Raw genomic sequence first — 26,098 nt, 5'->3', positions numbered from 1 at the left:
CTTATCCTTCAGGGGAAGTGCTTTCCTCTCAGCTCTTCACATTCTGCAGTCCTTAACCAGAGGCAGTACTGCCCTTGAAGACATAGGGACAGGCTCACAGTTAATTATCCTACACCAGCTGAATGGGTAGAATGTGATCCTTAGGAAATGAAACTGTAGTTAATGATACAAAAGTGAAACCTTAGGGCAAGAAGGATCAAGGCAAAATGTCAGTGAACCAAATTCTGATTTTCCAGAAACTTATTGTTAGAAAATTTGCATAAGATACTTGAAACCAATCATGTGTACTCCTATATTGATACTTTGTAGTAAGTATGAGACACTCAGATCTCCTCCTTGATTTTTGTTTATGACCAGTAGTTCTTTTGAGAAATGTTTTCAAGAGCCCTCTTCTAGTGACACTCTTAATACAAAAATCCAAGAGGATTGCTTATATCTAACTTCCTTCATGATATACCCTCTTAGTGCCTGGCAGGTCAAAGATACGGTTGATGTTGTGGTAATGACTTTTTCTAACTGTTCCCCACCCCTGTGGCCAACAGGCCAAGGTTGGAGATCAGAGGGAGCAGAATTCAACTCCCAGCTGTGTCACTTGACAAGCTGCTTAAAGTCTTTGCCTCTTATTCCTAATTTGTTATTTGTTGTGAGGAGTAAATATGATCATGTTAGCAAGGAACGTAGTGGTTATTACATTATTACAATTACTATTACTATAAAATTTGGTTTGCCAGCATTTTTTCATGCATGTGTGTAGAAAACCATTAGTCAACAATAAATGATTACATACCTGCTGCTAATCTTCTTGGAGCCTTTTATATAGAACTGCTCCTGTCAGAAGCTTTTGATCTCAAACAGGTGCCTACTATTTGGAGCACCTTTACTTACAATTGTTGGTTTTGAGCTTATTTTCTTTTTATAATTTTCTTTGCTCACACCATCTTAATAAATGTTTCAGACACCAGCAGTCACAAGCACCTTTGGGGTAGCTTAGGTTCATCTTTTTTTATATTACTACCTGCCTCTTGGGGATGACCCTCCCATGCACCACCCCTCCAAAGTCAATTCTGTGTATGCCTAAGAGCTAGTTTTTTTTTTAAACTCATACATCCCAGTGCCTGCAGAGCTATTTTCATTTGGTCGATAACCAAGATAAACTTAGTTCAATGAAATTTAAGGTTCTTTTTATTGTGTTGAATTGATTCATGTTGGGTGGTTGGGATTGGAGTGCTTTTCATGCCCATAACCCTCTAAGAAGGTCAGTTTCAGGGCAACAAATGAACACTTGGGTCCCTAGAAGCTTTATGTAATCACCATTTCCTCTCTTCCACGCTCTTTCCAATACAAAGTCCATTGCACATTTTTTGTGATCTAACATTTATCGTATCATATTATTTTTTGATCAATTATCATATTATGATACTTCCTTGTAAAAGCAAGCTTTTTGAATGTCTTCTGAGAGTTTATTCTCAGCATAAAAACTATTTATTAACCTTTCCATATCCCATAGGAGATATTGATGTTGGAAAGAGGCTCAACGGGCTGCCAAGTGATCCCTTCCATATTTACTGCTCTCTATAGACGTCATTTCAACATCAGAATTCTGTCTTCCACATATGGCTAACAACTGTTCTAGTGCAGCCTTGTCATTGGGGAACACAGTGTTAGATAAAACATGAAAGGTGAGCTGGTGACTTCCCTTCAACAATAGAAGGTGCTTGGCCTTCACATGACTAACAAATACCTCTAGAATTCTGATGCTCAAATCCTTTAGTTCCCATTCAATCCTTTTAACCCTGCCTTAAACAAGTATGCCTGTTTCTTGCAGTTTCATACTTTTATTTTCCCAGACTTCAGTAACTATAGTTAGAGGTTGCAATGTTTTTCTGCTCTTATTCATACTTCTAGCCTCATCTCCACAAGGAATTGAACAAGCAATTTAAAAATTTATCGAAGAATGGAGAGTTGTGGGCTGGGAAACAATTATTGGAAAGGCAAAGCTAAGGTATAAGTTTGATAAGGCAGAAGCAAAGTAGCTGCGAGATGTCCTCCTGAGTAACTTGGGAAATAAGATCGAGAAATAGGTAGTAGCCACAAGTGAATGGTCAACATATGGACTAAGAGAAGGATTTCATGACATCTGGAAATGCAGCATGACAACCCAATATTGCTATGAACCAGTAAGTAAAAAGTAACAGAGGATTTCTCCTCATAGCAATAACTCCTGTGACTTACCAACTGTTCCTTCAAGACGTTCCCACTGTAGAGCTCAATAACATCTGAAAACACCAGCAGGCCCTCTTTTATTATTTACTAGGAAGGAATAAAGGATCCACAATATAAAAAATGGCCAATTCTACTAACATTTATTGAGTACTATTTTTTTTTCTTTAAGAAAGAGCATGTGAAAAAGGGGCAGGCAGAGGGAGAGGGAGAGAGAGAATCTTAAGCAGGCTCTACACCCAAAGCAGATTCTGTGGTGGGCTTGATCTCATGACCCTGAGACAATGACCTGGTCAGATCCTTAACCCATTGAGCTACCCAGATGCCCCTATTGAATATTTTATATATTATTCACATGTTTTTTCCCCTTAATTTTCACAAAAATGTTCTGAGATAGCTTACAGACTAGACTACTAATAATCAAAGCAGTTTAGTAAATTGACCTCAAAAAGCTAATAATTGGAGAAGACAGGGTTAGAAAGAAGATAGATGTAATTCCAGAGCAGAACTCTATAGTATCACTGCATCATCATCATCAGTGCGTATGGAAAAGGAGTCATTAGAACAAAAATAATCCAAAAGAAGGTAGATCATTATTACCAAATAGGACTTTTAAAGGACTTTAGGGTATTATGCTGAGTGAAGTAAGTCAATCAGAGGAGGACAAGCATTATATGTTCTCATTCATTTGGGGGAATATAATTAATAGTGAAAGGGAATATAAGGGAAGGGAGAAGAAATGTGTGGGAAATATCAGAAAGGGAGACAGAACATGCAGACTCCTAACTCTGGGAAACAAACTACGGGTGATGAAAGGGGAAGAGGGCTGGGGGTGGGGGTGAATTGGTGATGGACACTGTGGGGGGCACTTGAAGGTTGAGCACTGGGTGTTATTCTGTCTGTTGGCAAATTGAACACCAATAAAAAATAAATTTATTATAAAAAAATAAAGGACTTTACAGGTTTAAAAGGACTTTTAAAACATTTTAAATTTAATTTTTAAAATTTTTAAATATCTTATTTATTTATTTTTAAAAGAGTAAGCAGGAGGGGAGGACTCTGAAGCAGACTCCACACTGAGCACAGAGCCTGACATGGGGCTCAATTAAATGACCTCAAGATCATGACCTGAGTCCAAATTAAGAATTGGAGGCTTAAACTGACTGAGCCACCCAGGCACTTCAAAGCTTTTTAAAACTTAAATTTACTTTAACAAATTATGTTTATATGTACATTTCCTAAAATACATTTTGAAGATAAATGTTTTGAAATAAACCTCTAACATTAAAATCACAGATCCCACACTAGTAGAGAATCACCAATCTAAGGTCCAAATAGCAGAATTCAATGATAGTGAGTAAGTCTTGCTTGTCCTTGAGATATACGTATGCCACATGTTGGACTAACCTTACCTTTTGCTTGACAGTCCTGATAGTTTTAATGTGTATTCCATTTTTCCAATAGTGCTCTGGGCTATATTTTACTATTTCTGGTTATACATTCGTTCATTTAATAAAATATTTGAGTATGTAATATGTATCAGACACAGTGCTGGGTGCTGGTGATACAGAAATGAATGAGAATTGGTGTTGAGTCAAAAAGCAAAGGTATAACTCCAAATGGATGTGGTGAGTTAAATGATAATCCATACATGGGAAGTCTAGAGACACAGATTTGGTGCCCCAAATCAACCTAGAGTGGTGGAAGTGTTACCCCAGGGAAGGCTTTCTGGAGGTTGCTGGACCATAGCTTATTTGAAAAGTAGAAGCCATGGAGACTGGAGGCTAAAATGAAACTTTTAGACCTATGAGCAGTAAAAGCAGAGGCCTGGGTCAAAGAAGTACATTAGTTATGTTGGGATCTATAAGCAGCCTACTGCTGCCACAGAGAAGTTTAAAATAGGAATAGAGTGTTATTTAACTTCAGTTACATCAGTACCCATAGTAAGAAGGAGAGACTGAGAAGACAGCTCATCTCATAGAAGAATATGCAAGCGAGAAAAAGGGAAAACATGTGATTTGCCAGTTGCATAGGAAATATGTACTGGAAGATAGGCTTTGGAGTCAGATCGCCTGAGTTTAAATCCAATCTCCATCAATCAGTTTCTTGTGTAATATTGGGCAAGGTGCCTATTCTTTCTGAATGTCAAATACATGAGCTATGAAATGAGAATAATAATGTCATCTTCAAGCATCTTGGGAGAGTCAATGAGATGATGTAGGTATTGATTCAATTTCACCTACACATATCAGATCCTCAAAAACTGCTACTGGGAGCAAGAGCTATGCATTCAAACGTTTTGCTATTATTAATAGAAATCCATACACATTGTTTGAGATATGTGTAAAATCTTATGAAAGGCCATGTTGTGAGTATAAATACATGTCAGAATTTGTGCCCAGTTGCTAACAGTGTGCACACATTAGTAAAAATTTGTTTGTTGTTTGTGCCTACTGTGTGCTCCGACTTGCCAATGAATTCCAACCAGTGTGAATAAAGAGTTCTCAAGTAAAAACACATTAAGTTTATTTGTTTTTAGAAAAAAAAACATTTTTTAGGTCACCTAGGTGGCTCAGTCAGTTAAGCATCCAACTCTTGATTTCAGCCCAGGTCATGATCTCAACGGTCATGGGATCATGCCCCCCATCAGGCTCTGCACTCAGTGGGGAATCTACTTGAGATTCTCTCTCTTCCCTCTCTTATTATGCTCCTCTCCAATTCTGTCTCTCATGCTCTCTCTCTTTTTAAAATAAATAAGTAAATCTCTTAAAAAAGAAAAATACCTTTTAATAATTACTTCATTAAGATATACTGCAATATACATTTTATTAAAACATAGAATGAAGAGAATAGTCAAGATGACTTTAATAATTCTGTAGTTTGAACTTGATAGAAATTTTGAAGATGGTAAACTTAAATACTACTAAAATAATCCTGAACTATTTATATTAACTACTAAAATTATATTTCTTTTTCCAAATATTTATTGTGGTGGAATACAGATGACACAAAATTTATTATGAAAACCATTTTAATATACAGTTTACTGGTATTAAGCCCATTCGTATTGCTGAGTAACCATAAATATAAACTTCTAGAATTCTTTTCATCTTGCAAAACTAAAACTCTGTATGCATTAAAGAAAAATATCCCATGACCTTCTCCCTTCTGCCTCTGAGGGCTGCTGATGTGTTAAATCATTATTATTGTTCACAGTGGTCACTATTTCATTACATGCAGTTATCTGATGAATGTTTCAAAACCATCTGAAATAAAAACAAAAGAGGGCTTTATGCAAATACGTCATCCAGAGTTTAGCAGTAGTTGTAGTAACCGTGCGGCATAGAACTAGTTCTCTGGAATAATTTTACAGAAGTTTTGGCCTCTGCTTTGTTTGGTTTCATTTATTTTTTTAAAGATTTATTTATTTATTTATGATAGACACACAGAGAGAGAGAGGCAAGGACACAGGCAGAGGGAGAAGCAGGCTCCATGCCGGGAGCCCGATGCGGAATTCGATCCCGGGACTCCACGATCACGCCCTGGGCCAAAGGCAGGCGCCAAACCGCTGAGCAACCCAGGGATCCCCTGTGTTTTATTTTTTAATCTTCCCAGTGATTCTTTGAGCCATTATTCATCTTTTTACTTTTTATTTATTTATTTATTTATTTATTTGCTCAAAACACCTACAATTATGTATCATTGCTAGAAACTAAGAATTCTGATTGAAATTACTAGTGAAAATTGTGTGATGGATATATCCTTCATGCAATAAAAATCTATGGAGCATCTCCTATGTGCCCAACAGACTTGACAAAGAGGAAAGACATGGTCTTGTGTTTTCATGAATGAATGTAGAGTGGTAGTTAATATACTGATGCTCAGGTTACACTAACTGGTTAGAAGTTTGGCTTCATTACTTGCCATATATGAATCATTTGACAGTTGTTTTATCTTTCTGTGCATCAATTTCCTCCCCTGGAAAAATAATTATAGCATCATCTACCTCACGTTTATGGTATATGTTAAGTGAGGTAACATATACAGGACTAGATGTGGTGCCTGATATATAGTTCTTTGCAAATATTATAAGGAACCTTTAGTAGGGAGTGTAATTGTGTAGAGGGAGTGGTAGGCATTGAACCATTAGAGACAGGTGTGGTCAGTTTCAAAGAAGAGGAATTTTGGGGTGCTATAGAAGCCTATGAAAGTGGAGTCTATGATAGTTTTGAAGATCATGTAAAGATATCCTGAGTAAATTTACAGATTGAATGAGAAAGAGAAGCATCAAAGCAAGGTAGAAAAGGCATATCAAAAAGTGACACCTCCACATAAAGAGGTTCTGTACTAAGAGAGAAAGTATAGTGTTTCTTAGAAGCACAGAGAAGGACAATATAGCTTTATGTAGTGTATAGCTTTGAGGCACATTCCATTCTTCATTGAAATCAACTTAACTATCAATTTGAGTCTTCATCCAGAAGGATAAAAGAATTTTGAATGTAGGCTATTATTTCTTCTCTGATCCAACTATGCCCCCATGAAATCCATGTTTGTTCAAATATTCTAAAGTCTTGTGTAATAGGAGGCACCTGGTAGGTTCCACCAATCCAACACACCCCTCCAGTTCCTAAGCAGTATTTTTTCCCTTGCGGTATCATAACTTCAAGTGACCAACTCCCTTTCTCCTATTCTTCGTTCCATCATTTTTTTTTTTTTTTTGTGAGGTAGGATGTACCATCTCTCTTCCAAATTCAAAAGCAGTATCTTTTGTAACTCCACACTGTCTGCTTTGCATAAACCCTACAGACTATAGGTTTTGCCAAGAGATGAGAAGGATCTGGACTTTCTATCCTTGTCAACTAACTACTAGGTGAGGGACTACGAAGGACCTGGTTACTTATTTGAAATCAAGGCTGCGATCAGGAACATGACAGTGGCCCCATAGGCAGGAGGAATAAAGTGTGAAAGGTATCCAGTGCTGCCAGTTGGGAATCTGACAAACAGTTCTGGAAGAACTTGGGGATCTCAATAGAGTAGATGTTTCTGGAGAATAACATGACATTTGGTCCTGTCTTTGAAGATGCCATCAAGTAGCTTAAAAAAAAAAAGAAATGTTCTATCAATAAATCATTTAAGTTTGTGGAGAACCATGTAAAAAGCTTTGTGGAAAGTATTGGTGCATCAAAATAATTTTTAAAGGCTGGGAATAGCAATAATCTGCTGAGTCAGATTGTTCATCGCCATACTTGGCTTTGGGAGAAAAGATCAAATATGATTCATCTCTGCATTTGGGAGAACTCACTCAATAAATTAGGGCACAAAAATGTCAGACAGGAAACTATCAGTGAGGCTCACCATGGTAAGACATGCTGACGGTGTGATGGAAGCACAAGAGGGTGATTCGTTGTACAAATTGAGAGTTCAAGAAGAAAAGTTCCATACCTTACAAAAGTAAAGTCTCTATTCTGTGGTTCTGCTTGAAATACAGGTTATATCTTGTGAGGTTGGTTTTGTCTAGGGTAGTAGCTATCCTTATTTCAATATTGGTTTATCAGTATTAGAAGAAAAAATATAGCACTAATTATTTGTATTGGGAAAAAAGGGTTCTCCAATTGATTAAATAAGCACCTACCTTATAAAATTATTTTCCTATAAAATTAGGAAAAGATGAGCAAAATACACTCAATGGAGCTAGTAGGAAAGGAATAAAAATAAGAGCAGAACTTGATGAAATAGAAAATAAACAGAAAAAGAAGGAAAAATAAACCAAAAAATGCTCCTTTGAAACAAAATCATTGTATCAATATGTACCTCTCCCCACTAGTCAGTCAATAAAATTAAAAGTGTTACAATATCAACATCAGTAATAAAGAGGGGATGCCATTACAGGTTCTAGCCAGTACAGTGATATAGAATTATTATGAACAACTTTTTGTCAATAAATTTGAAAACTTATGTGTTAAACATAAATTCCTTGGATGATATAAATATTGAACTTGACTCAAGAAGATATGGAAATTCTTGACAACTATATGTCAATTAAGGAATGTGAGCTTATAACTAACTGTATATATTAAAGAGCAAAAATCACAAGCAAAAGAAAAAAGCCTCCAGATGAAGTGGGTTCACTTATGAATATTATGACTGCAATTAAAGGAAAAATAATTTTAATCCTGCCCCAAATCTTTGAGCAAATAGATGCATTGCAAACAAATTCCAACTCATTTTATGAAGTCAGATTTATCCTGATACTGATAACGAGATGACAACATTACAAACGAGGAAACCACTGATCAATGTCCCTCAGAAATAAGGACACATGGGATGCCTGGGTGGCTCATTGGTTGTTTGCCTGAGGCTTGAGGTGTGATCCTGGGGTCCTGAGATGGAGTCTAGCACTGAGCTATCCCCAGGGAGCCTGCTTCTCCCTCTGCCTATGTTTCTGCCTCTCTCTCTGTGTCTCTCATAAATAAGTAAATAAAATCCCTTTTCTTAAATAAAAGGAATAAGGACACAAAACACTTTAAAAATTATTGGAAAATTGAATCCTCCAAAATATATAATACGGCTAATAAATCATGACCAATTTTTGTGTTGCAATTTGGTTTATCATTAAAAAGTAAATTTTTAAAGAAGTGTTTTTAAAAGATTTAATTGGAAAATTTAATGTGGAATTTAATTAAATGTAGAAAATCTACAAGGTCAATTAAAATAACTATACATACTAAAAAGTAAATACAGAAAGGTGCAGGGATACACAGTCCACATATAAAAATCACATTTATTTCTATATATTAGAAACAAATATCAATAATTAAAAATTAATTAACTAGTGATTGGAAAATGGACTTTTAAAGCATTTAAAAGAGTGCTAAAATATAATATTAAGCAATAAATATTCAAAATATGTGCAAATCTAAAATCAACAACATGAACAACATTGTGTTGGCAATGATGTGGACAAAAAGGAACCCTCTTGTATTTTTTACAAGAATGCAAAGTAAAGAGAACCCTCTGGAGAACAGTGTGGAGGCTCCTAAAAAGTTAAAAAATAGAACTACCCTATGATCCAGGAATTGCACTACTAGGTATTTACCCAAAGAATACAAAAATACTGGTTCAAAGGGGTACATGCACCCCAATGTTTATAGCAGCATTATCAACAGTAGCCAAATTATGGATAAAGCCCAAATGTCCACTGATTGCTAAATGGATGAAGAAGATATATATATGCAATGGAATATTCCTCAGCCATAAAAAGGAATGAAATCTTGCCTTTTGCAATGATGTGGATGAGCTAGAGTGTATTATGTGAAGTAAGTCAGTCAGAGAAAGACAAATACCACATGACTTCACGTAGAGAACAAACTGAGGGTTCTGAGGGTTGCTGGAGGGGATGTGGGCCAGGGATGGTTTAAATGGGTTATGGGCATTAAGGAGGACACTTGTGATGACCACTTGTGATGATGACGGAGTGTTGTATGTAAATGATGGAATCACTAAATTGACTCTCGAAACCAATATTATCTATTGTTACTTAACTGGTATTTAAATAAGTAAAGAGTTGAAATGGAAGAAAGAAATAAGAAATCAGTATGAAATGTAACACACAAACAATTTAAAATAAATGAAAATAAAAGCACTTTTGTGATCTTGTGGAATGTTCCTTAAATAGGATCCCCAAAGAAAATTTATTCATAGTAAAACAGAAATTTGACTTAAACAAATTGAAGAATTTCCATTGAATAATGGAAAGTGTATGCTAAAATTCAGATAAATGACTGGCTAGAAAAATACTAATAATATCTAGTCAAAAAGGGACTCTAAGACTTAAAATATGCACAGATTTTGCAAATATGCAAGAAAAACAAAAATTAGTAGAAAAAACAGGCAAAGGGTATCAAGATATAAATCACAGCTTGAAAATCACAAATGGCTAACACCACTCAGTTATATGAACACCATTCAGTTATGAGGAGAAAATCAAACAAAAATAAAAAGATATTATGTTATTTCCACCAAACTTAAAAAAAGATAGCATCAAACGGTACGAAGAATGTGAAAAATGAAGAAACTATAAAAATTTTATAGTTATGCTAACAAATTATTTTATTAATATTTTGGAAAGAGATTTGGTAATTTCTAGGGAATTAAATATTTTTATGCACCGTAAGTGAAAAATCCCCACTCCTACACACACTCCTATTTTAGGACTATAAGATAAATATCCGAGTATGTTGACAATAATAGTATTTTTGTTAACAATTAATTATAGGTCATTTCTGTGTTGTCTACTCACATAAAATAGAAAATGCATATCATAGAAATTGAATAGCAATAAAAAAAATGACATACACAGAGCAACAGGAATGGTTGTTACGATTTAGTGTTGAGTCAATAGCCAAACTGTGGAAAGAGCCTCGGTGTCCATCGAAAGATGAATGGATGAAGAAGATGTGGTCTATGTATACAATGGAATATTCCTCAGCCATTAGAAATGACAAATACCCACCATTTGCTTTAACGTGGATGGAACTGGAGGGTATTATGCTGAGTGAAATAAGTCAATCGGAGAAGGTCAAACATTATATGGTCTCATTCATTCGGGAAATATAAATAATAGTGAAAGGGTATAGAAGGGAAGGGAGAAGAAATGTGTGGGAAATATCAGAAAGGGAGACAGAACGTGAAGACTCCTAACTCTGGGAAACGCACTGGGGGTGGTGGAAGGGGAGGAAGGCGGGGGGTGGGGGTGACTGGGTGACGGGCACTGAGGGGGCACTTGATAGGCTGAAAACTCAGTGATATACTATATATTGGCAAATCGAACACCAATAAAAAATAAATTTATTTAAAAAAAGTGTTGAGTGAAAATAAAGAATAACGTCTGATTTATGATCCAATATCATTTATAAAATTCAATATCCAAATCATTTTTCATAGATGGACATGTAGTTATGTTAGCAAACTTATGATTAATTACACATATTTTAAAAACATTGGATTTTTCACTTTACTACAAGAGAAAAGAAATAGGAATAATGTTGGGATATGACAAAGACAGAAAAATAAAAATAGCAATAAAGAAACTGATGATGATGGCACAGCACAGGGATTATACTCAATGGTACTGTAATAGCAGTTTGTGGTGATAGACGGTAGCTCCACATGTGGTTAGCAGAGCATAACTGTATACACAATCGAATCACCACATCTTCTTTATCCATTCATCTTTCGATGGACACCGAGGCTCCTTCCACAGTTTGGCTATTGTGGACATTGCTGCTAGAAACATCGGGGTGCAGGTGTCCCGGCGTTTCACTGCATCTGTATCTTTGGGGTAAATCCCCAGCAGTGCAATTGCTGGGTCGTAGGGCAGCTCTATTTTTAACTCTTTGAGGAACCTCCACACAGTTTTCCAGAGTGGCTGCACCAGTTCACATTCCCACCAACAGTGCAAGACGGTTCCTCTTTCATCCTCTCAAAAATAATGAAAACTAAAAAATCTAAAGAAACTGATGATGCTTGCTCCCATAATTTGAAGGATATGAATAATTCACATGAGGTTCAAAATGAAAATGAAAAAGAAACAAATTGGGATCCCTGGGTGGAGCAGCGGTTTGGCGCCTGCCTTTGGCCCAGGGCGCGATCCTGGAGACCCAGGATCGAATCCCACATCGGGCTCCCGGTGCATGGAGCCTGCTTCTCCCTCTGCCTGTGTCTCTGCCTCTCTCTCTCTCTCTGTGACTATCATGAATAAATAAATAAAATCTTTAAAAAAAAAAAAGAAAAAAGAAAAAACAAATTGTGTTTTGAAGTATACAGTTGTAAATATATTGCATTTAAAAAATCTTTCATCTACAAAAAATTACTATAACATTTTCTCTTTTATTTTTTTTAAGATTTTACTTATTTATTCATAGACACAGAGAGAGAGGCAGAGACACAGGCAGAGGGAGAAGCATCTCCATGCCAGGAGCCTGATGTGGGACTCCATCCCAGGTCTCCAGGATCACACCCCAGGCTGCAGGCGGCACCAAACCGCTGCGCCACCGGGGCTGCCCAACATTTTCTCTTTTAAAAACATACTGCATTTTCTCATTAATATGTTTTTCAAGTTACTCTAGCATTATTATCATTATGATGCCATCATAAAAATCATGATAATTAACATCAGTGCATTACATAGCATTTTTTGGGAGGGTTTATCAAACGATTACGTGCAGGAAGCTCATGAGAACTTCTGAATGAGCTTATTGGACCCATGGAAGGCACTGAGTGTGCATGTGCAAAGGAGTGTGAATGTGGATGGACAGATGGATATAACACCCTTACATCCAGGAAATGGATGTAGCACCCCTACATCCAGGAGACTAGCTGCCTACAGAGCACACAGTTAATGTTGGGCTAGATTAACAGAGCTCCTCACTTTTAGAGAGAAAGAAAATAATTTCCTTCTCACACCTGCCTGCCAGTCTGTCCCAGGAGGACATTTTAATCCCAAAGAGTAGGGATGGCAAAAAGTTCCCAGATGCCTATGTCCCTCAAGCCCTGGAGCTATAACTACACCAGATACTTGAAAAGCTAACCGGAACTCCAGTATTGTTGGGGCCAGCCCCCCTGCTCACATCCTCTGTAGGTGAGTCTGGTAAGAGGGTGCCTGAGAGGCAACTATACCAAGATTAGCCAGAACATGGGGAACATCTCTCTCTTCAGTCCAGATCTGTGCTCCATTCCATTCCTGAGTCAGTACAGCTGAAGTACTTGGAAGATGGGGTAGTAGAGACTGCATCCTGTCCCAGGTCAGGAAGCACATGTGAGAATCTGTGTTCTGGGACCTGCCCTTTTTGCCTTTTGCCTTTTCCTGATCTTTTGCTGGGTGGTGAAGAAGGAGATGCAGAGAAGCAGAAATTTGTCCATAGGAGATTAAAGTAGGGAGCCTGGAAAGTACATCTTGTGGAGCTTAATTTAGATGATTTGGAGTTTTCTTTCTTTTCTGTTTTTAGGATTTTTTTTATATATTTGAGAGAGAGAAGGAGAGAGTGTGCATGCAAGTGGTGGTGGGTGTTGGGTGGAGATAGAGGGTGAGGGAGAAGCAGACTCGTCACTGATCAGGAAGCCAGACCTGGGCTACATCCCAGGACCCTGAGATCAAGAACTGAAATGATGTCAGATGTTTAGCTTATTGAGCCACCCAGGCACCCCTAGATGATTTGGAGTTGTCAACTGTACATATTAAAGTGTCAGGGCTGTAGAGCAAAGAATCTGTACATAAATGCATGAATCATGGGGGAAGAATTAAATTTCACCTAAATAACATTAGAGGCTGAAGACAGAGCTGACAGTTGGGGTCGGTGGAGTCAGCAAACAGTTCTTCAGAATAAGGTCAATCTAGAGAATTTCTAAAAACTATGCTGTAAAAACAGAAAACTATGCCCGGAAAGTCACTGAGGTACCTGTGACAGGTTGCACTCATTAATGTCCTAAACCTTATTTGAGAGAGCTGTTTCAAGTCCTGTCTGAATTTCTGGAGTTAGGCGGTCCCTACAATCATCATCATTATCATCATCATCATCATCATCAAGAATAAGAGACACAACATAAAAGAAAACAGAAAGACAATTGTACTCCGAGTAGGGAAAGCAGGAGTCATAGTTGTACGTGTAAGAAAAGGGGAGATTCCAGATTTCTAGAAAACTGTCCAAGAATTGCAGGAACATGCGTGATTGGAGGTAAGAGAGAGAAACCTAAAAACATATAAAACAAAATGCCAGATAAGATATTCATTTCTACATCACTGTGGTCACACAGGACACAGGTGTTTTCACATATTCACTGGTTTGATCCTTTTATTTCTTCCACATCTGAACCCTACTGTAAAGAAATAGCAATTCAATTAAGAGTGAAACTTGAATGAATCAAACATCTATAAATAAACCATTCTCGAGTCCTCTATACTGCTTAAAGTGATAGGAATGACCCGGGAACACCACACAAAGGATAAACAGATGAATTCACATGGCTCTGGATGATCTTCTAGAACTCACACGTCAGCTAAGCAAAGCCAATTAGTCTAAATTCATGTATCATGTTACTAGCTAATTTTTATCCTAATTTTACAGATCACTGAAAGAAAACTGTAGAAATATTTGGCAAAATATGACAGCACACCAAAATGGCACCATCTCCACTGGGGCTTCAGAGTTTCTCCTGAATTGTTTTGTCAGGTCCCCCACTTGGCAGCTCTGGTTATCCCTGCCCCTCGGCCTCTTGTTCCTCGTGGCCATGGGGGCCAATGGTGTTCTCCTGATCACCATCTGGCTGGAGGCCTCTCTACACCAGCCCCTGTACTACCTGCTGAGCCTCCTCTCCCTCCTGGACATTGTTCTCTGCCTCACTGTCATCCCCAAGGTCCTGGCCATCTTTTGGTTTGACCTCAAGTCCATCAGCTTTGATGCCTGCTTCTTACAGATGTTCATCATGAATTTCTTCTATGCCATGGAGTCCTGCACATTCATGGTCATGGCCTATGACCGCTATGTGGCCATCTGCCACCCACTGAGGTACCCATCCATCATCACAGAACAATTTGTAGCGAAGGCTGCCATTTTTATTTTGGCCAGGAATGCTATTTCTACATTGCCTATCCCCATTCTCTCATCCAGACTCCATTATTGTGGGAGAAATGTCATTGAGAATTGCATCTGTGCCAATATGTCTGTCTCCAAGCTCTCCTGTGATGATGTCACCATCAATCGCCTCTACCAGTTTGCTGGAGGCTGGACACTGCTAGGATCTGACCTCGTCCTCATCTTCATCTCTTACAGCCTCATACTTCAAACTGTGATGGGATTAAAGGCGGAGGGTGCTATGGCCAAAGCCCTGAGCACATGTGGTTCTCACTTCATCCTTATCCTCTTCTTCAGCACCGTCCTTCTGGTCTTTGTGCTCACTCATATGGTGACAAAGAATGTGTCTCCTGATGTTCCAGTCTTGCTCAATGTCCTCCACCATGTCATCCCTGCAGCCTTGAACCCCATTGTTTATGGAGTGCGCACCCAGGAGATCAAACAAGGAATCCAGAGATTACTGAAGAAGGGATGGTAGTGAGGACAACTAGATCTCTGCATTCCTAATACAAGATGAGTTTTGATTCAATAATGGGTGAGTGGGCTGAAAGTCATGTCTATGAGTTATAATTCAAAGTGGGTACATGTGATATTGTCTTCTTTAATAAAACTTAAGGTTTATTTTTTTTATTTTATTTTTTATTTTTTTATCTATGTGATCGGTATTTATTTCTTTTTTTTTTAATTTATTTTTTATTGGTGTTCAATTTACTAACATACAGAATAACCCCCAGTGCCCGTCATCCATTCACTCCCACCCCCCGCCTTCCTCCCCTTCTACCACCCCTAGTTCGTTTCCCAGAGTTAGCAGTCTTTACGTTCTGTCCCCCTTTCTGATATTTCCCACACATTTCTTCTCCCTTCCCTTATATTCCCTTTCACTATTATTTATATTCCCCAAAATACCCACCATTTGCTTCAACGTGGATGGAACTGGAGGGTATTATGCTGAGTGAAGTAAGTCAGTCGGAGAAGGAAAACTTAAGGTTTAATAGTTAGTTTTGCTTCCTCTTATTTCTCTTTTAAAACTATCCCTGACCCCTTTTGCTTTCTCCCATCCATACGATCATATTTTAAAAGAAACTGGAATTTCCTAGGTAGGTTCTAAGGTGAGAAATCCATTATTTCTGAATATACAGCTGTTAATATGTCATGTCTTTATATTCTTGAATATACAGCTACAGATATTTTTGGGTAGAGTTGCGTAGCGAGTAACGGGTTCTTATTCTTTTTTCCACAGAAGCGAGTATATTGGAGACAAAGAACTAAGAGTGAAATTTCAGTCCTGAATGTTGGAAGTTTGCTTGTGACCTATTATTGGTTTTGCAATTGGGTGGTCTTTGAAAATGTGCTTTGCAAGAGGACAGGAACTTCACATGGATTTCTTACTGTGCAACAATTATCAATGAGTTTCATTAGACTTATGAGACTCCTAAATTCTCCTCCCCAATGCCTTTGTGCTTTGGACATATATCTTTTGGATCCAAGGTGTCATAGTTTACTGTATGCACACATAGCTCTAGTAATGAGTTAAATACAGATTGTAAGGATTGTAATATATGATCCAGTAATAAATCTAAGTATCACAAACATAATATCTGAGCATAGTTTTGTATTAATCAGACAGCTTCCTTTTTAAAAAGATTTATTTGGGAACACCTGGGTGGCTCAGTTGATTAAGAGTCTTCCCTTGGCTCAGGTCTTAATCCTGGTACCCTGGGTTTCAGCCTCATCAGGCTCCATGCTCAGCAGGGAGCCTTTAAGTAGACTCTGTTGAGCCTGGAGCCGGACCGGGATTGGTTCTCACCACCTATGAGATCATGACCTGAGCAGAAACCAAGAGTCAGAAGCTTTAACCAACTGAGCCAGCGAGGCACTCCAAATTGGACAGTTTATTTTTTTCTTTTCATAGAGATTTTCTTTATTTATTTGAAAGAGAGAGAGAGGGAGAGACAGAGAGAGAGAGCCTGTGCAGGGGGAGGAGGCAGAGGGAGAGGCAGAAGCAGACTCCCCACTGAGCAGGGAACCTGATGTAGGACTAGATCCCTTAACTGATTGAGCAACCCATGCTCCCCAAACCGGGTAGTTTCTAAGCACACCTTGTGTTCTGAGAATTCTGTTAGCTATTAAAACATAAACATAGATAGCACATTTTTTTTAAATCAGTCTCTTATTTGTTGCCAATGGGAATGAGCTCCAGCTGTCCACAGCAATAACTTACTCATCCATGCATCCTGCGTTGCCCCTGAACCAAAAAAGAACAACTTCCTTCATCATGGTCAATATTGTGAATCACAACCAATTCTGCATCCTGTGATGCAGAGAAAGCATTTGACAACATACAGCATCCATTCCTGATCAAATTTCTTCAGAGTGTAGGGATCAGGGAACATTCCTCAGCATATTACCAGCCATCTATGAAAAGCCCGCAACAAATATCATTTTCAATGGGGGAAACACTGGGAGCCTTTTCCTAAGGTTAAGAATATGACAGGCATCTCCACTCTCACCACTGCTATTCAACATATACTAGAAGTCCTCGCCTCAGCAATCAGACAACCAAAGAAACAAGGGCATTCAAATTGTCAAAGAAGAAGTCAATCTCTCCCTCTTTACAGACAACATGACACTGTACATAGACAACCAAAAGACTCCACCCCAAGATTGCTAGAACTCATACCGCAATTCGGCAGTGTGGCAGGATACAAAACCAATACCCAGAAATCAGTGGCATTTCTATACACTAACAATGAAACTGAAAAAAGAGAAATTGAGCAATCAATCCTATTTGCAATTACACCCAGAAGCATAAGATACTGTGGTCTCTTGTTTTGGAATGATGGTAATGTTGACTTCATAGAATGAGTTTGGAAATTGCCTTCCATTCTGTTTTTTTGTAACAGTAGAGAAGAAAAGCTATTATCTTTTCTGTGTATGTCTGGCTCATTTGAAGTCATTTGGCCCAGGACTTATGTTTGTTGGGAGATTTTTGATTACTGATTCAATATCGTTGCTGGATGTCAGCCTGTTAAAGTTTTCTATTTCTTCCAATTTGGTTTTGTTAGTTTATAAGTTTCTGGGAATTTTCCCATTTCTTCCAGGTTGCCCAGTTTGTTGGCATATAATTGCTTATAGTATTGTCATATTCAATACAAATCTCTTTGCATTTCTGCGGTGTTGGTTGTGATCTCTCCTCTTTCATTCATGATTTTGTCTATTTGGGTCCTTTCTCTTTTCTTTTTGGTAAGTCTGGCTAGGGGTTTATCAACCTTATTATTTATCGATCTTTAATATTTCTTTTCCCCTGCTGCGTTTATGCTTTACTTGCTGTGTTTCGAGCTCCTTTAGGTGTAAAGTTAGGTTGCATATTTCAGACTTTTCTTGTGTCTTGAGGATAGCTTGCATTGCGATGTACTTCCCACCTAGGACCACCTTTGCTTCATCCCAAAGGTTTTGAACTGTCATGTTTTCATTTTCATTTGCTTCCATGTATTTTTTTTTAAATCTTTGATTTTCTGGTTGATCCACTCATTCTTTAGCAGGATGTTCTTTAACCTCCATGTATTTGAAGTCTTTTCAGATTTTTTCTTATGATTGATTTCAAGTTTCATAGCATTGTAGTGTGAAAATATGCATGGTATGATATTGATATTTTTGTACTCATTGAGGGCTGGTTTGTGACCCAGTATGTGATCTATTCTGAAAAATGTTCCATGTGCACTCAAAAAGAATGTTTATTTTGCTACTTTAGGATTAAATGTTCTGAATATATCATTAAATCCATTGCATACAGTGTGTCATTCAAATCTACTGTTTCCTTGTTGATTTTGTGCTTAGATTACCTATTCATTGTTGTAAGTGCGGTGTTGAAGTCCCCTACTTTTATTGTATTATTATCCCTGAGTTTCTTTATCTTTGTTATTGTTTTATACATTTGGGTGTTCCCATGCTGGGTGTATCAATATTTACAGCTGTTAGATCTTCTTGATGGATAGACTCCTTAATTATGATATATGCACCTCTTCATCTCTTGCTACAATCTTTATTTATTGATTGATTATTTTTTAAAGATTTTATTTTTATTTCCTCACGAGACACACACACACAGAGAGAGAGAGAGAGAGAGAGAGAGGCAGAGACACCGGCAGAGGAAGAAGCAGGCTCCTTATAGGGAGCCTGATGTGGGACTGGATCCCAGGTCTCCAGGTTCAGGCCCTGGACTGAAGGCGACACTAAACTGCTGAGCCACCAGGGCTGCCCTAATCTTAGTTTTAAAATCTAGTTTGTCTGTTATAAGCATGGCTACTTTGGCTTTTTCAAATGTCAATTTGTATAATAGATGGTTTTCCATCCCCTCACTTTCAATCTGCAGTGTCTTTAGGTCTAAAATGAGTTTCTTGTAGATACCATATAGATGGATATTATTTTTTGATATTCTGATTCTGATACCCTGTGTCTTTTGATTAGAGCATTTAGTGTCCATTTACATTCAGAGTAATTATTGAAAGATGTGAATTTAGTGCCCTTGTATTCCCTGTGGAGTGAATATTTCTGTTTATGTTCTCTGGTTCTATCTACCTATAATCTATCTATTTTTAAGATTTTATTTATTTATTTGAGAAACTGTGAGAGAGATCACAGAGGGAGAAGGAGAGGGAGGAGCAGACTCAGGGCTGAGCAGGGAGCCTGATGAGGGGCTCAATCCCAGGACCCTGAGATCATGACCTGAGCCAAAGGAGATGCTTAACTGACTGAGCCACCCAGACACCCACCCCCTCTGGTCCTTTTTTTTTTTTTTTTTTTTTTTTTTTTAGTTTTTGGTACTTTTGGTCTTTCTCTTCACTCCAAAAAATTGCTTTTAAAATTTCTTGCAGGACTAGTTTATGAATTCCTTTAGTTTTTGTTTGAGAAACTTTATCTCTCCTTGTATTCTGAATGATAGTCTCTGTGGATAAAGAATCCTTGGCTGGGTATTTTTCCATTCGATATATTGAATATTTCCTTCCATTCTCTTATGGCCTGCCTGTTTCTATGGACAGATCTGCTGGAAGCCTAATCTGTTCCCTTATAGTTTAAGAGCATTGTTTCCCCTTGCTGCTTTCTGGGTCCTTTCGCTTTTCTGTATAGTTTGTGGATTTGACTGTGATTTAACTTTGACATGTTGGGGTTTTGTTGAATTTAATCGGATTCTCCATGGTTTTGGATTTGATGTCTGTATTTTTCCCCAGATTAAGGATGTTTTCAACTATAATTTGTTAGAATAAACCTTCTACCCCAGTTTCTCTCTTTACATCTCTTGGGATTCCCATGATATGAATATTATTATGTCTTAATAAGTTGCTGAGTTCCCTAAGGCAACCTCTATGGTCCACTACTTTTCCTTCCCTCTCCCTTTCGGCTTTATTATTTTCTATTATTTTATCTTCTATACCACTGATTCACTCCTGCGCTTCATCTATCCTTTTTTCTTTATGGCCTCCATTTGGGTTTGCACCTTAGTTTTAGCAGTTTGAATTGTGGCCTGACTGTATTTTTGTTCTTTTAACTCACCAGTAAGAGATTATTCCAGTAAGGGATTCTCTTGTGTCTTCTATGCTGTTTTTAAGCCCAGCTACTATCCTTATAATTGTTGTTTTAATTCTTGTTGAGACATCTTGCTTATGTCTATATTGATTAAATCACTGGCCTTGAGTTTTACTTCCCAATCTTTCTTTTGTGGTGAATTTCTCTGTCTTGTTATTTTGTCCAGAAAAGACAAGAAGAAAAAAAAACAAAACAAAACAACAACAACAACAACAACAAAAAACGAAAGAAAACACAAAGGAAAAAAAACAAAGGAACCCTCCCCCAAACAAAACAAAACCTCTAATTCTTGGATGTATTTTCATCTGTTTGTTAAAGAATTTGTTAAAGAATATATATACACATATATATATACACATATATATTATATAAATGTGTATATATATGATTCTATATATAATATTATATATGTGTTATGAAAATAAAAATAAGAAAAATATATGTCAAAAATACTTAAACACAAAAATTTTTAAAAATTAAAAATAAAAATGAATTGAAGATAAAAATAAATGAACAAATAATAATAGCAATAAAATGAAGAGTAAAACTAGAAAGGAATCTATATCCTGTTTCCCCTAGAGCCAAAGCTTTGCAGCACTGTGTTCAGTAGACCTGGTATGAGTGAGTTGTTTGTGCTGGTCTTCTGGTGGAGAGGGCTGTTTTGCTGATTTTCAAGATAACTTGTTTCAGTGAAAGTATGCCTCCAGGGCACATGGAGGTGGTCTTGATGTGAGTGGCTTCCCTCCATGATGTGGTGCCATTTCATTCCCAGAAGTCTTTCAATGCTGATGGGCAGGATGAATATGGCAGCACTCTGCTCTCTAGCCCTGGAGCTGAAATTCTTGATGCCCTGCTCAACACACTCTTCAGAGAGCACTCACAGAAGAGCAGTCAGTCACCCCTCTTGTGTTCCTAGTTTCTGTCTGAATGCTGGATTCACCCTCCCTGTGACTGAGCTTCTTTATCCCAGGTGTATGACTGAGGTTCAAAACTCTAAATTTTAGGGACCCCCTCACTGTTCTTGGGAATGGTCTTCCTGTGATTTTACCATTTGCTGGCTAGTCCCAGGGAAGCCTTTACTTCACTGCACAGTGGTTCACAGTTTATGGCAACACAGACGAGAAAACTGGCACCAAGCCCCATTGCTCCCAACTGTCTTTCCTCTTCCTATACCTAGAAACAGTGCAACAAGTTGGTGCCAACTGATATTCTTGTGACTCAAGGTATCCTCTGACCATGCTCTCACTCCTGGATCTTGGGGTAACTTAGTAGGCAGTCCCCTTCCCTACAGACATGTTCACAGCTGTATCTCCCCTAATTCAACTATCTGTGCCCCTCCTACCTTCCAAAAGGTGGTCACTTTTTGATGTGTAGACTTCCAATTTTTGTTCTCTGACCTCTGATTAGTTTCTTGGGTGTTCAGAGTGATTTGATAACTATCTAGCTGTGTTTGAGGGACAACATAAGCTTAGAGTCTCTCTACTTCACCATCTTAACTCCTTCTCTTTGCAAACAAAACCTTCTCTTTGCAACTGTTTTATTTTTTGAAACATTTGGTTCTTCTTTATAACTGAATATCCAACCTATTCTCTCCAGTATTTATTAAATTTTTGAGGATTTTAATGCTTTTGTTTATCTAACAAGTACTTTCTGCTTATATGCTAAGTCTTCCTAATTTATCCTTAATTGTTATTCTTTCTGGCACATTAGTTCTAATTGTTATGATATGGTTGTTCAATTCATTCCCTTTTCTTTTTTTAAAGATTTTATTTATTCATTCATAAGAGACACAGAGAGGGAGAGAGAGAGAGAGAGGCAGAGACATCGGCAGAGGGAGAAGCAGGATCTATGCAGGGACCCTCACATGGGACTCGATCCAGGGACCCCCAGGATCAGACCCTGGGCTGAAGGCGGTGCTAAACCACTGAGCCACCTGGGCTGCCTTCATTGCCTTATTCAATAGTGTTATTATTTTCTTATTTTATATCCTGTATATGCATATGTCCCGGGGGTAATGATTTTCTTAAAATTTTCTTTTCTTAGGTTGCTTTATTGTAACAGTTCATTATATAATAAATATACCAAATGTGAGTTAGCCAACTATCTGGTTATTGGTGTGTCAGTGAGTAGCAGGCTATTAGTTAAGTTTTCTGAGGATCCAACGTTACACATGGATTTTTGACTTTGTAGTGGGTCAGTACCCCTAATGCATTTGTTGTTCAAGGTTCAACTAAATTGCTTTGACAGCATTTCAAGAATTTTGATGTGTTGTATTTCAATTTTTTTTCTGTTCACAATACTTTCCACTCTCCATTTTGATTTCTTTTTCTCATGAATTGTTTAGGAGTGTATTGGTTAGGGATCCCTGGATGGCGCAGCGGTTTGGCGCCTGCCTTTGGCCCAGGTCGCGATCCCGGAGACCCAGGATCGAATCCCACGTCAGGCTCCCGGTGCATGGAGCCTGCTTCTCCTGCCTGTGTCTCTGCCTCTCTCTCTCTCTCTCTCTCTCTCTCTGTGACTATCATAAATAAAAATTTAAAAAAGGAGTGTATTGGTTAATTTTCAAATGTTTGGGAATATTTTCAGACATCACTTTATAGTTGATATTTAATTTAATTTCACTGTGGTGAGGGAATATACTTTGTATTAATCTATTCAGGTGTCCTGGGCTTATCTTTATGTCCCAGAGCATAGTCTATTTTGGTTAAAAAAATGCATAATGCATATTCTAGTGTTGTTCTTGGCTTTCAAACTCATCTTTTTTGACATTGTTTTAGGTATTCCAGTTTTCTTTGTGAAGTGTTGATATGGTGTAGTTTTCCGTTTTTTTTTTCTTTTACTTTTCCCTGTTTGTGTTTATATTTGATGTGCATTTTGTGTTGGCAGCATTTATTAAGTCTTTCTTATTCATTCAATCTGACAAGCTTTGGCTTAATTGGATGTTTAGTCTATATGTACTTACTTTGATTTACGGATGTGTTTAAGTATATCGTTTTAGTGATTGTTTCTTTTTCCCTGCGTATATACAGTACACCTCTGTAACTAATTAGAGTACTCCTTCAAGTGACAGCATATCATTTCACATATATAGTGAGGTTTTACAATGATATGGTTTCATTTCTTCCCTCTTGGCTTGTGCTATTTATTATTGTCATACATTTTAGAAACCACATTTGTTACAGACAGTTATTTTAAAATACATTTAAATATTGACAATTATTTATTTACCCATGTTGTAATATATTCTGATGCTCTTCAATCCTTTGTGTAGATCCATTGTCACATTGATAATTTCCCTTTCAAAAGAATCTTTGAAAACGTTGTAGTGTGAGTCTACTGGTGATGAGTTTTGTGTACATTTTACCCCAGTTTTTATATAAATATTCCTTTACTGTCATTTCACTTGCATCGTTTCTGAAATCTGCTGTTGTGCTTAATTTAATCCCTTTGTATGTAATGTGTCTTTGTTTCTGGATTTTACAATTTTTTTCTTTATCATTACTTCTGAACAATTGGTTTATGATGTACTCTGGTATATTCTCAAGTTTCTTAATCTTGGGTCTCTTGAGCTTCTTGGAGCTAAAGGTTTATAATTTTTAACAGATTTGGAAACTTGCAACAATTCCTTTTAAAATATATTTTATCTCCCTCTTTTGTCAAGAGATGTTGCTTTAACACAGCAAATATCTTTATGTGCGCTAAGAGGACAGTAAAAACATATGTAAGAATTTCTTCTTTACCTGTTTAAACTATTCATTTATATGGTTTATGTTTTATAATGGGCCACATAGGCCCATCCATTTTCAATGTCTTTTAAACATGAAGTTACTTATATAGAAAACTACAGGTGGCCTTGGATGAAGGTAATCATAACTTCTTAAGTGATCACAGTCATTTTGAAGTGCTTTTTTAAAAATATTTTATTTATTTATTTATTTGAGAGAGGGAGAGCACAAGTAGGGGTGAGGGTCAGAGAGAGAGGGAGAAGTAAGCTCCCCACTGAGCATGGAGCCTGACACAGGGCTTGATGCCAGGACCCAAGATATTGACCTCAGCTGAAGGCACCCTTTTAATAGGCTGAGCCACCTAGGCACCCATTGAGGGCTTTCTTCTTGCGACTCTCGTATTTTTGTTCCCTTTAACCTGACCACTACATCTTTTTGTAATCTCCATGCTAATGTCCGCACAGCAGAAGTAGGGATGATATAGGGATTCAGCAGGGCTTTTGCTGGGCTTCCTTCTCTTCTTCTTATTTATTATTTCCTTAGGCCCTTCCACCTACTCCATTGCTTCAAGTATGATCTGTCGTCAATTCTCAAGTGTACATCTTATTTGAGTGTTAAACCCGTGTGTAGTAACCTGTGCTTACTATATACTTATACTTGTGTTTCTCATGAGTATTCAAACTCAGTACCTAAAAATGTACTTCTGATCTTACCTCTAAGCCTCCATCTGTCCCAAGGCAATATTTTATACAGTCTTCAGATTTCAGACCATGGATTCTTGCATGAGATATAGTCTCCCTCACTTTTAATATGCAATGTAAGAACACAGAGAACAAGGACCGTATCTGAATTATATTCTTAGTAACTAGCATACATTTAATCATTTATTCAACTTGTATTCAGTCATTGATTTCACAAGCATTTATGGTCTCTCCTGTACACCTAGCACTGTTTGGACACTGGAAATACAACAATGAGCACATCAGGCAAAAGTTCTTGCCCTTCTGCTCCTTATATTTTAGTGAATGTAGGCTGACTTAATAAATAGATGAGCAAAATATACCTTTCAGTGCATGTGGGCTGACTAAATAAATAGATGAGCAAAATATACAGTCAGTATATAGTGATTGATGCTGTGCAGAACAGGGAAACAGAGAAAGTGTTAGAATATCATCTGTGCTTTGGGGGAATATTGTTGAACACTATTTTTAAATACTGTAGTCAGGGAGACCCAAGGAGGGAACGAGCTAAGTGGTCGGAGGAACAACAAGCAAAAAGTCCCAGAGACAGTGGTTCATGGTTTTGAGAAGCTGTTAGGGAGGCAGCTCTGACTAAGGGACTGAAGGAAGAGATCCGATATGCAAGGAATCCCACCTACACAAACAAATTCCTCTCTCCTCTGGGCTTATTGATGAGTTTTAACCTAACCCTTCTACATTGATTTTACATGTTTTTGGGTTTTCCACCAGGCCTATTAGAATAATGGGATCAAGATTTATGTATGTTAGAGTCTCATTTTCTAGTTCTGTTCTGGATATAACATAAATTTCAGTAAATATGTTTGAATGCCTGAGGGAAAGGTTAAAGCATAATGGTTACTGTCAATATTTTTTAACAGTTGCTTTTTAATCTCATTTTACCTTTCTAAAGTCAATGCACTGTCAGTAAATACCGATGCTTCTTCCTATCAGCCACACATCTTTAAATAAGTATTTATTTTCTATCACACTGAGTCTAAAGGGATTTAATCAGGAGCAGACAATGAGATGTAATGCTCAGTCTTCAGCATCATGGCTGGGGGCAGTAAGAGGGAAACCATACAGTTCATATCTTCAGGCATGTCCAGAGAGAGAATTAGGACTGTAATTTTATCTCCAAGTCCCTGCCTTCCAGCAGTGATTTTGAACATTGGTGGTTGAGAGAAGTCAAGCTAGAGTACAA

The 26,098-nt window shown here is 37.5% G+C and overlaps 1 protein-coding gene across 1 annotated transcript; it reads left to right on the top strand.

The window, feature by feature from the left end:
* The first annotated feature begins 14,379 nt into the window (after positions 1-14,379).
* Positions 14,380-15,327, top strand: OR56A3C (olfactory receptor family 56 subfamily A member 3C). The gene is given in 1 exon segment (NM_001256500.1): positions 14,380-15,327. A coding segment is annotated over 1 exon segment (948 nt).
* Positions 15,328-26,098: the final 10,771 nt, after the last annotated feature.

This window comes from Canis lupus, chromosome 21 (assembly GCF_011100685.1).
Source record: "Canis lupus familiaris isolate Mischka breed German Shepherd chromosome 21, alternate assembly UU_Cfam_GSD_1.0, whole genome shotgun sequence".
Lineage (NCBI taxonomy): Eukaryota > Metazoa > Chordata > Mammalia > Carnivora > Canidae > Canis > Canis lupus.
Note: the sequence above shows the minus strand (reverse complement) of the source record. Positions and strands in the feature narration are given on the sequence as shown.